We start from the raw sequence: 15,363 nt of genomic DNA, 5'->3' as shown, positions 1-15,363 counted from the left end.
TTCAGGGGTGTCTTACTCAGGTCCATGGGCTGGATGCGTCATGTGCTGGCTATCCCCACCTGGGGATTTAGCAAAAGGGGAGGCAAAAGTTGTGATACATCATGTGACGACAACATATTGCAAGTTTGACACCCTTGGCTTATTTAGTATCCATGACTATCACTAAGTGTTGTATCTACTAATGTTTTATGATATGTGTATTTTTACAATGACTATGGTCATGATCTATCACTATACTTGTATGTACACTGAGAGTCTGTTCACTGGACACAAATTCCTTGTGTGTCTAATCACACTTGGCCAATAAAGAATTATATTCTATTTCTGTTCTGTTCTGTTCTGTTCTATCCTATCCTTTCTTTCTTTATCCTATCCTATCCTATCCTATCCTATCCTTCCTTCCTTCCTTCTATTTATCCTATCCCTATATTCTATCCTTCCTTATCCTATTCTTTTCTTTCTTTCTTTCTTTCTTTCTTTCTTTCTTTCTTTCTTTCTTTCTTTCTTTCTTTTTCTTTCTCTATCCTATCCTCCTATCTTTTCTTTATCCTATCCTATCTTTTCCTTCCTTCCTTCCTTCCTTCCTTCCTTCCTTCCATTTATCCTATCCCTATCCTATCCTTCCCTATCCTTCTTTCTTTCTTTCTTTCTTTCTTTCTTTCTTTCTTTCTTTCTTTCCTTTCTTTCTATTCTATCCTATCTTTTTTTCCTATCCTATCCTATTCTTTCTTTACTCTACTCTACTCTACTCTACTCTACTCTACTCTACTCTACTCTATCCTATCCTTTCTTTCTCTATCTTATCCTTTCTTTCCCTATCGTATCCTATCGTATCCTATCGTATCCTATCTTATCGCCGGTGAAGCTGTCAATCGCTCCCGTGCAATGCCGAGCAAACAGCAACTACTGCTACCGCACTATTTGCAGAAGGCGCATTTAGAGGAGGTCAGCCCTTCTAAACCCGGAGAGGGGGCGTGTATTCACACGTCAGCGTCTCCCTTCCAGCTTCCTCCGGCGGTAGGCAGATCCCTGGACCAGTGCGCATGCTTCGAGCCTCCTTAGAAGAGATCCTTTCGAAACGGGTGGATCTGGACTCGGCGGCTTCACGTGTGCCATGGCGAGCGGGGTAAGGGAGACGCTTTTGCACTGGAGCTTCAGAACTTTCCCACGAGAGCAAAGTGGCCGCCTACGGCTCGAGGTGCCTCCAGGCGAGCTTTGTGCTCGCCGAGGGCCGTGGGAAAGGGAGGGAAGAGGGGACAACGGTGGCCCTGGGTACCAGCAACTTGCTTCCCAGCGCATCCAGACGTTTGCCAAAAACTTCACGGGGTTTAGTAGGGTTTCCTTCCAGTGGGCAAAGGGTCTTGTTTTGTTTTTAAGAGCCCTCAATTGTGCTGGCGAGATCCCCGAGTACAACCGTCGTATCTTGGATGACAACAGGTGGGAGAGGCGGTTTTCTTGTATGGCTTGCCTGCCACGGGATAGTCTAGAGCAAGGGTCATCAAACTTCGCAAGTTTAAGACTTGTGGACTTCAACTCCCAGAATTCTTGAGCTAACATGACTGGAGGAGGAATTCTGGGAGTTGAAGTCCACAAGTCTTAAAAGTGGCCAAGGTTGGAGAGCCCTGCTCTAGGGATTTGGAGGTTCCAGAAGACATGTGTGTCCGTGGACAGGGACATGCAGATATTCGGGCATTTTAGCAGCCGAGTCCACAAATCCCAAGAACACAGCCTTGTGTTTCTCCCCTCAGACCAAAAAAACCAAATCACTGAGCTGTATTTGATTGTGGTCTTTGTGTGCTATTTCCCACCCCACACACACACTTGGCTTGATTTCTCTGATTGATTTCTGCTTTGATTAACAGAACAAGCTTTCTAAATGCTTCAGGCATTCAGATTTGGTTTCTTCACACTATCCGTCTGTAAGGTGGTTTCACAATCAATGCTAGATCAAAATATGGGGGCTTGCTTATTTCTGGATTGGGGTATTACATGATCCTCACTAGTGTGATTTGTAAAGGCATACTTTAGAAGTGAATACATTCTGGGTTGGGGTATTACTTTCTAAACATAATGGGTACTGCATTCTAAACATAGTATGAAAGTACTTGATAGTAGCTAGTCAACAAACCATGGTTAAGTTTCTGGGTTTTGTAACAAAATTTGCATTCACACAAGCTTGTATTTGAGTTTTTTTTTTTTAACTTGGCTCATTTTCTCAGTTTGCCTCTTAATCTTTTCAGCTGGAGAGGAGTCCATATAGGTGAAAAAATATTACTTTCAAATGAATCTTGTGCTCCAGATTTCCAGAATGTACCCATAGAGTGAGGAATTTGGGAGTATTGTAATATTTATTTATTTTATTTATATCCTGCCTTTATTATTTTTACAAATAACTGAAAGCAAAGAACATATCCAATACACCTTCCTCTTCCTATTTCCCCCCAAAATAACATCCCTGTGAGGTGAGTTGGGCTGAGTGAGAGTGATTGGCCTAAAGTCAGCTTTTGTAGCTTAAGGCTTAAGGCAGGACAAGAACTCATGGTTTCCATGGGTGAAGTTTGTAATCCATACTGAGATTATTGCGTATCCAAGCAATTTATGTGTTCAAGATCCTGCACAGCTGGGCAGAGTGTCTGTTCAAACCAACCAATATAGCAGTTGCAGAATAATGAAAATGACTTACAGAATATAATGCCCTGTATTTCATTACAATATTTGCTTCCAAGTGTTGCTTTGCAGTTGTTAAGGCGAGTCTTCAGAGATTCAGGATTCCAATTACCAATTTAACATGGCTTGAGCATCTTTTATTTCCCCTGAGTAATACGGTGTTTTAACTAGTTACCAAAAACAATACAGACTATATAAAAATACAAAAACGACCAATTTTCTGCAGCTGTTTAAAAAACTGATTTATTGCTTAATGCATCACATTTATTACTCTAGCCTTTTGTAATTTCTAATTGCTAACAATGCATCTTAGAAAATACTTTTAAAAGTTTACTCTCTTATGGAAAAATTGCTTGAAATTGACCTATTAGCCAGTATAAATTAGGAAACTAGTGCTTTGTTCTCAAATCAGAAATTCTATATAATTTCAGAGTCTAAATCTTATAAAATATTCTTTACTGTATTATCACATGGATTTATGCATAATACTTTGATCATTTATGCTTATACCTTTTTTCATGAATGCATAGTTGGTAAAGATAAGGATGCTGGAAGACTGCAAATATTTTACTTGGCATCATGTTTTTGAACCTTGCTCCATAAAAAATGAATTGGTTTCCATCTTACGATATATTTTGCAACTTTGTGCATTGCAGTATGAATTGAACAAACTGTTCAAGACAAAGCTTAAATCCAGATTTAAAAGGACAAGTGATAGTGCTATGGAATTTCTTCCATATTTCCCATTCCAAATGACATTGGCAAATTAAGAATTCTTCCCTTCGTCTAAAGATCTAGAGTGCTTGTGATTTTGTTAGAAGTGAAGGTCTATTTTCAATTCTGAGAGGATCTCCAAAATTCCAGGAATGAGCAAGTTTGAGTCTTGAATGGAAATGCTGGGATTGATTCCAAGATTTAAATGTGACTGTCTCCATTGAATTCATTACGTGGAAAGTTTCTTCTCTTCTTTAGGTTATCAAATGTAAGGCAGCTGTTGCCTGGGAGGCAGGCAAACCACTGTCCATTGAGGAGGTGGAAGTTGCTCCTCCAAAAGCCCATGAAGTTCGTATCAAGGTAATGAATCAAGGGTTGAATTTTAACAGATCTGCACACGTGGGTGAAGTATCCATTGCAGCTACTCTTAGTTGCCAATGTGAGGCTGATATTTTGGGAGACTATTTTTATGCTTTACAATTCTTGTTTTCCATGATAAATGATAGAATCCAGTAGCAGAATTGGTAATAACAGTTGTAAGTATTTAATAGACCATCCATGAAATCCTGTTGCAAAATCCTGTTGCAATATATATATAATATAATATATATAGACCCTTACAGCTTCCTTGAGACACATTTTTCTTGACTTGGTGACCTCCGGAAGTATAAGCCTCAGAATTCCCAGCCATGGGTTCATCTATTGGAGGAACCTATCTCAACAGCTATCAAATGTGTTTTGATGTAAGGAATAGACATGAACTTGAAGATGCTACAGATTTCAGTAATGACCATATATTTGTGCTGTGCTTCACATACTGTAGGCCAAAGTTCCCCCCAACCTTTTCAGCTTTGTGGACTGGCGGGGGGAAGAGGGGATGGTTCCATTCGCCTGCCACTTCCATGGCCCAAGGATTTGGGATTCCTGACATAGGCTATTTCAATGAACTGAAAAAAGGTCCCGGTCCTCCTTGATACAGTAGATGGGCTGAGGCTGAAAGATTTGATGTTGCATTTATATCTCAGTCCTTTCCGGGGAACTCAAGAATATGCATTGGTCTTTTCTTTGCTTGCTTTATCCCCACCACTGACTGAGGAGAGAGATTAAACTGAATGGTAGAGATGATCGAGTGACAATATGAATCAAGTCTTCCCACTTTCTGTTCTGCTGTTTGGATTCAAAATTCTTTTTCTTAAACTCTGCAACAGAGCGTTCTTAAGGTTGCCCGGAGAAATGTTGGGGGTTGTTTTAATGTCTAAAAACATAAGCTGAATCCTGGAAATGTTCTGTCTTCCTCTATACAATGATTCATTGTAACTTCCTAGATTATTGCTACTGCAGTGTGTCACACTGATGCTTTTACTCTGAGTGGCGCTGATCCGGAGGGGAGCTTTCCTGTAATCCTGGGTCACGAAGGAGCGGGGATTGTAGAAAGTGTTGGAGAAGGAGTGACTAAATTTAAACCAGGTAAGAAGTAGGGTCTCTTGATGTTCCATCAGGTGGAGTAATGGCATAGTAAGAGGAATAAGCTTATATTACATCCAAAGGAGCCTTGGTTTTCTTCAGTCAAGCATATTAGAGGGCATGATGATGAAATTGTTTAGGCTGCTTGATCTCTGCCCCAGGTTAGAATAGGTTATGCCTGCTCCTCAAATTTTTGCAAGGTTATGTGAGTCCTTGCCTGGCACCAAGTATAGAGAAGATGAGAGAACGCCGGCTCCGCTGGTGTGGACATGTCCTGAGAGCAGTGCCTTCCACTGTTGCCAAGACTGCCTACCGACTAGAAGTCAATGGCTGGCGACCTTGCGGGTGCCCAAAACAGAAATGGCAAGATACCAACAACAAAGATATGCAAGCCATGGCCCTGCGCCTTGGAGACGCAGCTGACCATACAAAGTACCATTCAGTGATCTGAATAGCAGACCCTGCACTTGCGGGAATACGCTAGGAAGAAGAAGGTGTGAATCCTTGCCTTTGCTTGCATGAATTTTTATTTTTATAAATAAAACTTCTAGCACAAGGTGGGCGATTTGTGGTCTCCCAGAATCTTCCAGATAAAAAAACATACTTTTTCTATTTCTTTGGTTTTCAGAACATGCAAAATCGATCCACTGAGTTTAACACATTTTATTTTTAAGGAAAAAACCAGAATCACTCAAATAGGGAATGGAGAGAAGTGAATGATCTGCCTCACTTCTTTTTTTTATTGTGTTTCCCAACACATCCCCTACAGTCCTTAGCTGCTCAGAGTAGAGAAATATATGAATAGAGGAGTTCCAGTTTAATACACTGTACTTTTGATCAGTTGAAATTATTTTCTGTTTTTCAGGAGACACGGTTATCCCTCTATATATTCCTCAATGTGGTGAATGCAAGTTCTGCTTAAACCCTAAAACGAATCTCTGCCAGAAAATAAGGTTGATGCTTTTCATTTTCTTTCCTGGTTTGTGGGTTATAGTAATCAAATAAGATTTATTAGCTTTTTGGCAGAACTGTGTGTGTGTGTGTGTGTGTGTGTGTGTGAATTCAACCCTGTATGTGTGCACACTTGGCTTATCAGGTGGAACAAGGAGGGGTTTGATATATTTTCTCAGTGCCAGGTTTATACAGACAGCCTGTTCCATAGAATACAAATGTCTTCTTGGCAATGAATGAAAGTTTTCATTGCTCCAAACCGTTCTTTGCCCTGTTGTGTCCATGGATGGGGATTTATAATCCAGATCACCTGAGGAAGGCTAACTCAAGTGGACACTCATTGTTCATAGTGTTCCTTTCCTAAATGCTCTGGTATATACTGAACATGAGAAAACTGGAAGACTCTTGTTTTCTATTGGATTTCCAGTTGGGGGATGATTTCAAAGCTTCAGAATTCTTTCAAAACTCCTGTGTATGAACAGGATGTAGAACTTGAATGAGGAATCAGTTTGTTGGCAGATGGATGGATAGATGGGTTGGGTGGATGGATGGATGGATGTTGAATTGAACCTTGATGCTCTTTGAGCTCGTTTACTTGCAGACATTTCATTGCAGGTAATATCAATGTCTTGATCATCAGTGAAATAATATATGTAAGGCAACCTAAAACTTGTAGGATCCTTCCCACAACAGTTATGTTAATTATAGTTAAATTAAACTTAATGCTGACAAAGATTGCATATGATCAATGAGATTGGAGTGACTGTAAGCCCTAGGCCCAAGAGATTTCCATAAAGAGAGATCACGAGTTGGTTTTTAGCTTCCAAACAAAGACACTGGCCAAGCAAGGAAGTAGATTTTTGACGTAGGTTTGGTTGACACAAAGGGTTGAGCACTGGTTTGATTTACCTAGGAAGCAAGCCTTGCCTTTAAGAGTCACTTTGCTGGTGGCATATGGCAGTTTGAATTCATTGGGGGAGGTGAATTCCTTACTTTCGTAAGATATCCAACTAACAACTTTTTATTTGGTTTTATAGCTTATTGTTACAGACGTCTGCCTGCCCATTAGTGTTTATAGATATAATTTGGGATTGCTCTGGAAGACACAGTGGGTTCATGCCCACTGTGGATTGCCTGCCCTGTGACTTGTGGAATTGGCTACCATTGCCTGGGTTCACACAGCATGCTAAATCTTAATCCATGGTTTACATGTGGATTTTGTTTCATATAGTCTGCAAAGCTTATAACTAAATTTCATCTCGGCATCAGGGGTGGGATTCTACCTGTTCACACCTATTTGCTAGAACCGGTTGTTAACATTCTAAGCAGTTCGGAGAACTGGTTGTTAGAAGAAATTACTGGCCTAATCCTTTAAGGAAGGCAGGAAAGAAACATTCTGGTGTTGTTTACAGAAACGGCCTCTCTGTTAACCCTTATATTACATTCTTGGCAGGACTAGACTTCCTGTCTCTGGAACTTCTCTGGAGTTTTTTTTCCCCCTCCTTTGCTGGTACTTTGTTTGTGTGGAGTGACCATTCAAAGTTACAATGGCACTGAAAAAAGTGACTTATGACCATTTTTCACGTTTATGACTGTTGCAGCATCCCCACAGTTATGAGAGGCCAGGAGAGGAGATGCGTGCCTCAATGTGAGTGATGTTGATTTGGCCACACCCAGCCAGTCACATGACCACCAAGCCATGCCTACCAACTAAGTCACGCCCACAGAACCGGTTGTTTAAAAATATGAATCCTACCCCTGCTCGGCATGATGCACCTAATCCAGATTTATGCTAAACAAAAAACACAGTGCACCAAATCAGGGTTTTAGGTCTGTACTACGGCCTGCCAATAACTTAATAGATTGTGATACGTGAATAATGTAATTTTCCCACTGCAGAGTCACTCAAGGAAAAGGGGTGATGCCTGATGGTACCAGCCGGTTCTCTTGCAAAGGAAAGCAAGTTCTCCACTTCATGGGAACAAGCACCTTCTCAGAATATACAGTTGTGGCTGACATCTCCCTGGCAAAAATAGACCCTTCAGCTCCATTGGACAAAGTCTGCCTGCTGGGCTGCGGAATTTCTACAGGTTATGGGGCAGCCTTGAACACTGCAAAGGTAGGACATTTGCTTCCTCTCACTTCTTTTTCTTTCAAGGTCATTTTAATCCTAAAGTAAGTGTGTGTGTGTGCGTGTGTGTGTGCGTGCTTCCTTCTCTGTGGCCAATAGCCCAGCCTTTCTTCATCCTGCAATTTCTGGCATTCTTGCTTTATACAAAAACACAGGTGTGCATGGCCCAATTGGAAGAGGAGACACTGAATCTATAGTGGTAGAAGGCTGAGTTTTCCTCAGTAATTGTTTGTTTTAACAAGATCTTTCTGCAGTGGTGGAAAATAGACAGCCTTGGGGACAACGTCATTCTTTCTCCTGCCTCTCTTATTTTACACAGGTAGACTAATAATGCTTGGCAATAAACCAGCTATTAATCCAGGTTATGCGACTGCAGGATAACTAAACTAAAAACATACCATGGCTATGGATTGAGCACAATGGTTTCTGCATATTTTCCTCATGGCCCAGAGTTAGAAGAAACCTAATCACAATATAGCTTAATAGTGATAAATGAACCTACCCAAATTAACAAGTTATATTTGTCAGTTTTAAAAGCAGAGTACAGCTTGGTTTAGTCTTTTGGAGAAGCTTTGAACTTTTCCCTGTGTAAGAATTATTTTCTGTAGCTTTCTTTCTCATGTCGTTAATTGACTTACCACATTTTCTTTCAGGTTGAACCTGGTTCTACCTGTGCTGTCTTTGGCCTGGGTGGAGTTGGGCTAGCAGCTATCATGGGCTGTAAAGTGGCCGGTGCATCCAGGATCATTGGGGTTGATCTCAACAAGGACAAATTTACCAAAGCGATGGAATTTGGGGCTACAGAATGCATCAGCCCCAAGGATTTCAAGAAGCCTATTCAGGAAGCCCTAGTTGAATTGACAGATGGTGGAGTAGATTACTCCTTTGAATGCATCGGGAATGTCGGTGTGATGGTAAGCACAATCTGAGGCCTCTTCTGCGGACCCACCAATTTTATTTTTATTAAAGCTTCTTCTAAATAAAAAGCAAAGTGAAATGGGAAGATGCTATGTTAAAAAGCATGGGTCTGCCATCTTATTCACAAGGATACTTCTTACAATATTGTGATAGCGCAGTATCTGTACTCAGTGCCTTGCTTGTAACTTTTTCCATCTCCCCCAAAAATAGGCAATGGTAAGCTTTGTATTGATAACCCTTTGGGTATGGGATTATTATAGCAATAGCACTTAGACTTATATACCACTTCACAATGCTTTTACAGCCCTCTCCAGGCCTATTGTCCCCAACAATCTGGGTTCTCATTTTACCCACCTCGGAAGGATGAGTCAACCTTGAGCCGGTGAGACTCAAACTGCTGGCAGTTAGCAGAATTAGCCTGCAATACTGCATTCTAACCACTGCGCCATGCCGGCTCTTGTTAACTGCTATTAACGCAGTAATTAACTGAGAATCTGCTCAATATTTGTTTTGTGATTGGCCACAATCTTATGTTAGCTATTTTACAAGAACATGAAGAATGTCTTCTCAGTATTCTAACTGTGCCCCCTCATTGAGCTGTGGCCTTTCCTATTTCTTGTATCACCTCAATGTGTTACCTCATTTTCTCTTCTACATTCAACAGAGAGCAGCCTTGGAAGCATGTCATAAAGGTTGGGGAGTGAGTGTGATAATCGGAGTTGCTGGCGCTGGTCAAGAAATTGCTACCCGTCCATTCCAGCTGGTTACTGGACGAACATGGAAAGGGACTGCTTTTGGAGGTACAACTGTGCAGGGATACAACCATTGATGTTGCTGGGCTGGGATCTTCTCCATTGCCAGTCTAGCTAGTACTTGGATGTTGGAATTCCAGCATCTGGAGAGTTTACCCAGCAAGGACTGTAGCATTTTTGTCCCACCCTCTTTTTATTGAAAAGAGGATATCTTCTCACTAATGTATTATTATAAATAATGTATTCTTGGTATCCAGCTTTGTGTGATATTAAACACTACATATAAGTCTTTTAGAATGTGTTGGGAACTGTATGTAGACAGTGGAGAAAATGAGTGGTTAAAGTAGACATACCCAAAGTAAAAAATATTTTTTCTTACATTCAGCCCAGCAAAATAGTATCTCCTCCATGCTTTTCCCCATTCTTCTCCAGCTTAAATCCATTAAGCTGAAACACAAAATTGGCAGCACTTTTAAGTAGTGATAGTTAGGTTGTTACTGGTTATACTCTCATATTCTAAAAAAAAAAAAAAAGGTTTGTATAACTTGTAGAATGTATAATCCAGTGGTGGTATTCTACTGGTTCGACCAGTTCTGCTGAGCCCGGTAGCGGTGATGAGCAGCGGAGAATGAACCGGTTCTCTCCGCCACTCTGCTGTTGGGTCCACCCACCTTCCTGGGCTTCCATACTCACCTTTATCCTCTGAATTTGAAACGCAGCTGCTTTGCGCGGCACAGAAGAATGCTGTGCGGCAGCTGCTGAAGCAACCGGGAGAGTGCAGGCTTGCAGGAGGTGAGTTAGAACGCCTCTGCACCTGCGCAAAGTGCGCATTTGGCACTCATGCGCAAAGTGTGTGCATGCGCACAAAGCGTGCCCACCAAGCCATGCCCACTGAACCAGTGGTAAAAATATTTGAGTCCAGGGGTGGGATTCAATTTTTTTAACAGCTGGTTCCATAGGCATGTTGGTGGACATGGCTTGGTGGTCATGTTATTGGCTGGGTATGGCCAATTCAATATCACTCACATCAAGGCACGCATCTCCTCGCCTGGCCTCTCATGACTGTGGGGATGCTGCAACAGTCATAAGTGTGAAAAACGGTCATAAGTCACTTTTTTCAGTGCCATTGTAACTTTGAATGGTCACTCCACACAAGCAAAGTACCAGCAAAGAGGGGGGAAAAAACTCCATAGAAGTTCCTGAGACAGGAAGTCTAGTCCTGCCAAGAATGTAATAAGGGTTAATGGAGAGGCAGTTTCTGTAAGCAACACCAGAATGTTTCCTTCCTGCCTTCCCTACAGGATTAGGCCAGTAACAACCGGTTCTCCAAACTGCTTAGAATGTTAACCGGTTCTAGTGAATGGGTGCAAACTGGTAGAATCCCACCCCTGTTTGAATCCCACCACTAGTATAATCCTTCTTAGATTATCTTCTATGTAAGATACATCCTTTTTAAAACAACACTACACATTATGTGGGGCACAACTCTTGCTTCTAAAGAAAATTAAATGTCCTTTCCTGCATTTAGTTACAATAAATATTAGAGACTTGATTATTATTTTAGCAGTGGTTGAAGATCTGAGTTTTGAATTTTAAGATTCACTTTTGTAACTTTTAAATTGTTGCCTGATACTGCTGTAAAGATGGTTCATAGGAGCATTTTATCTTGTGCTGATTCTACATTAAGTAATAATTTTATTTCATGTCAGGATGGAAGAGCGTGGACAGCATACCAAAGTTGGTAACTGAATACATGTCCAAAAAAATAAAAGTTGATGACTTTGTGACCCATACTCTACCTTTTAAGCAAATTAATGAAGCTTTTGAACTTATGCATGCTGGAAAGAGGTAAGTGTTTTGCTGCATGTTAAAAGTTTATAACACAATTTTATATAGGGCTTTTTTTTAAGAGAGAACCCCTCCTGAATAATTTTTAGTTGAGTAGGCCAAAGATTACCATTTAGTATTGCAACCTGTACAGCTGGCATTCCTTTTCTGGTTTCTTTCTTTCTTTCTTTTCTTTCTTTCTTTCTTTCTTTCTTTCTTTCTTTCTTTCTTTCTTTCTTTTCTTTCTTTCTTTCTTTCTTTCTTTCTTTCTTTCTTTTCTCCTTTCCTTTCCTTTCCTTTCCTTTCTTTCCTTCCTTCCTTTTCTTTCTTGATAGCAATATCAGGCTTTTTTTCCTTTTTTTTGAACCATCTCATGTTACTTGGATCAACTCCCTTCCTTTGAATGGGAAGCGATATCAGTATGCCAGTTTGGGTGCTGGGGTATAGTCCAAGGTTTTGAATTGACCCATTTAAAACTTTTCTTCTGATACGGGAGCACAATATCTTCAGCAAGATGTTAAAGGTATCTTTGTCTATTAAAAAAACAGCTTGTGCTATACAATTTTATCCCATGAGCCATGAGTCAAAAAGAGGGCTGTGAAAATATCTACCAACCCCTCACATCCTGGACATAAATTATTTCAACTTCTACTCTCAAAAGACGCTTTAGGACACTGCACACCAGAACAACTAGACACAAGTTTTTCCCGAATGCCATCACTCTGCTAAACAAATAATTCCCTCAACACTGTCCAACTATTTACTAAGTCTGCATTACTATTATTGCTCTCATCCTTCCTAGTACAAAGATACAAACAACGCAGTTATAGTCATAAGTGGAAAGAGATAGCTCTTTCCACTTATGACTATAACCGCGTTGCTTGTATCTTTACAATTTATATTGTTTTGTTTCCTAGTATGATTTGATTGCTTATTAGTAACCTATGACTATTGCTAAGTGTTGTATTTTATGATTCTTGATGAATGTATTTTATTTTTCCTTTATATACACTGAGAGCATATGCACCAAAGACAAATTCCTTGTGTGTCCAATCACACTTGGCCAATAACGAATTCTATTGTATTCTATAAGCCTGAATGCCTCCCGAGAGGGGCAAGTGACCAGAATCTTCATTTTAAATTTTAAACGTTACGTCTTTTTCTTGCAATATTACACTGGGAAGTGTAGAACAAGGGGAATTCAAACAGATAGAGTGGGCAAAGAATGAGTTACAGAAAGAAATCCATTAATTTGACTGTTCAGTTGCACTTGATGGGAAGAATTGCAGAATGCATGGAGGGATAAAAAAAAATACTGTTATTTGTCTGAAATTATGAATTTAAGATGATCTTCTGAAACATATTGATTAAAAAATGGTGTACAAAAATCCTCCAGTTGGTGCCCTGTGAACCTCTCTTCTTTTCACTGGAAATGATGAAATAAAAACTGAAAATGGAATAAAAGAGTAGCTACGAAAGAGTAGGTTTAAACTGCTGAGATTGATATGCAAATAAACTGCATTGCTGAGCATTCTGGAATTGTAGTCCTCACCTCTGTAAAGTGCATAGGCTGGAGAAGGGGGATAAGAACATTTTTGTTTTGACTACAATTATTTGATTTATGATTGCGTGATTTCTCTTTAAGGTATTTTAAGTTTAGAATACAAAATACTTCTCTATTTACCTCCAATAATTTCATTTTCTTCAATGTCTTATTTACCAGAAAAAATAACATTGTCTTCTTGGTGATTATAAGCCAAGCCTTGGATAATTTGAGGAAAAATACATTTTTCTTTCTAGTAAATACAATAAGAAATCTTACTTTTATGGTACAGTGTAAATACTGTTTATATTTTTTTCTTTTCACTTTTACAGCATCCGAACTGTTCTGAAACTTTAAAACGTCTGAAGATATGTTTAATTCAACACACTGTTTGGAATAATTGTAATAATCAAGTTGAAACCTTGCCTGTGCAACAAAAAGCATTGATCATGCCTTAAAATAGCACATACCAGCTGTTTGTTTGTTTAATACTGTATACAATCTAAGTTTCCATCTTAGTTGATCAGGAAATATCAAAAGTCTAGATTGAACTGTTGGTTTATTTAAAATCAGAAACTATTTTTAATATTTCTAATAATTAGTTTAGGGTATTTCTCCCCTTGGAAAAAGAATGATTAAAACTTGTCATTACCTTATAAGGATATATGTATGAAGGTTTTTTTTCCTTTCAGATTTACTCACAATTCAGGGATTCTGGTTTGTTTCAATAGAGATGATGAAAGTCAAGCAAAAAAAATAACCTTACTATAACCATGGATTGTGTGAATAGGCTGTTTGTGGTTTCCAAGAACAATTTAACTCTATGAATAAATAACATGGCTCCAAGTTAGACCTATTATAGCTTTTATTCAATGGGGGGGATAACAATAAGCAGAAAAATCCCATCAATTTATCTAGATTACCTATACTCATGTATTTCTCTGATATTTACTCAGAAATACGTTGCCTTCCCAATTGCCAATGTGAGATCACAATTCACATGAATTCTAGATTTCTCTATGACATGGTAAGACAGTTCTAGGGGCCTAAGATGTCAAGATTTTAAAAGTTGTTTCCATAAGATTACAAAGAAAACTATTTTTGCTAATTAGAACTGAGTTTCACCTTTGTTAAATCCACTGCTCCACAATAATTTCAGGTGTGGCTTTTTTTTTTTTTTTACATGTAGGGTACAGTTCAAAGGTTCCTTATTTTTCTGGAATGTTAAACATGTTTGGAGTTTTGAAAATGTTATGGGGCATTCTCACAAATAAGCTGAGATAATGGTGGTTGGTTTTGTTGAGAACCTTTTGGGGTACCAGAAGTGGAGTTTGGTAGGAAATGTCTTCTAAGTAGCGGTTGAAACCTAAAGTTTCTTATCTCCTAGAGCTTTGCTGGCTGAGGAATTCTGGGAGTTGAAGTCCACAGGTCTTAAAGTTGCCAAGGTTGGAGACCCCTGTCCTAAAGAAAAGGTTCATCTCAATTAGCATAACTAGTAACTGATAGATGGATGTGAATAGCAAAATTACACATAACAGACTGGTGCAGTAAAATTAACCTGCATTTTAACCTTTAGACCAGATGAACTTTCTCAGTCTCCTCTTCAAAAGGTGGGAATGTTGGACCCATTATGCAGTGACCAGAAATGTACTTCAAAGTAAGTGCCAAGTACTATTTTAGGTCATCCAGAGATAGCTGATTTACCATAACCAAAATGTCAGGGAGTCATAGTCAATACTCTTACCCAGTGAGGCTAATTTTTGCATCTCATGCAGGAAAGTTACTATAGTCTATGAGCAGTTATTTGTTTTCTAAAAAAGTCTTGGTGTTTAATGTGCTTCAAGCTGTTGCTGGGGGAAAAAAGAGAGAAAATGAAAAGGAGCGAACTTGGTGAACGCACTTTGGACTATCATTGTGGGGAAACCAGGTTAATTTGTGCGGTGCAGAAAGTATAGGATTAAACTGGCATACAATACATGGTTCTAATTCGAGGGTCTTTTGGTAAAGTCAACATGGAGTTCAACTATCACATCAAGCCATAATGTAGTTTGGTTGGTTGTTTTTTTTAGCTTTAAGAGGGTTTGTATGAAACCAACCAAGGGCTTGTAAATCATGTATCTATCTCATCCAGATGAGGTTTATTCAACTCAAATATATGAATCTAGTCTAAAATAAAGCCAAAATCAGAAGTCGGCGTTGAAGTACATCTAAAATTTGGTTCTAGAAGCAAAAGTGCAAGTGGTGCATAAATGACATCATTCCTCATCTGGCACATTTTCTCTGCTGCTGTTGGTCCCTATCTGAACTTGGTGGATTTTCTGTTCTACCCTTAGACTTCTTCAGCCTAGTCCCTTTGTTGCTGGTTTCCTTCCTTCTGATGCAGGCAGCTCGATGTT

General features: G+C 39.5%; 1 protein-coding gene across 1 annotated transcript; it reads left to right on the top strand.

The window, feature by feature from the left end:
* Nucleotides 1–1,060: 1,060 nt before the first annotated feature.
* On the top strand, nucleotides 1,061–13,817 carry LOC113415325 (alcohol dehydrogenase class-3). Its single transcript, XM_026672678.2, has 9 exons — nucleotides 1,061–1,126; nucleotides 3,640–3,741; nucleotides 4,707–4,848; nucleotides 5,711–5,798; nucleotides 7,696–7,915; nucleotides 8,581–8,841; nucleotides 9,510–9,645; nucleotides 11,307–11,445; nucleotides 13,300–13,817. Exons 1-9 carry the CDS (start codon nucleotides 1,115–1,117, stop codon nucleotides 13,322–13,324), a joined length of 1,125 nt encoding a protein of 374 aa, XP_026528463.1. The 5' UTR covers nucleotides 1,061–1,114; the 3' UTR covers nucleotides 13,325–13,817.
* The last annotated feature ends 1,546 nt before the right edge of the window (nucleotides 13,818–15,363 follow it).

This window comes from Notechis scutatus, chromosome 4, assembly GCF_049901735.1.
Source record: "Notechis scutatus isolate UNSWTSFEM ecotype Mainland chromosome 4, rNotScu1.2, whole genome shotgun sequence".
In the NCBI taxonomy this organism is placed as follows: Eukaryota; Metazoa; Chordata; class Lepidosauria; order Squamata; family Elapidae; genus Notechis; species Notechis scutatus.
The sequence above is the reverse complement of the archived record's forward strand: the minus strand, read 5'-3'. Positions and strand labels throughout refer to the sequence as shown.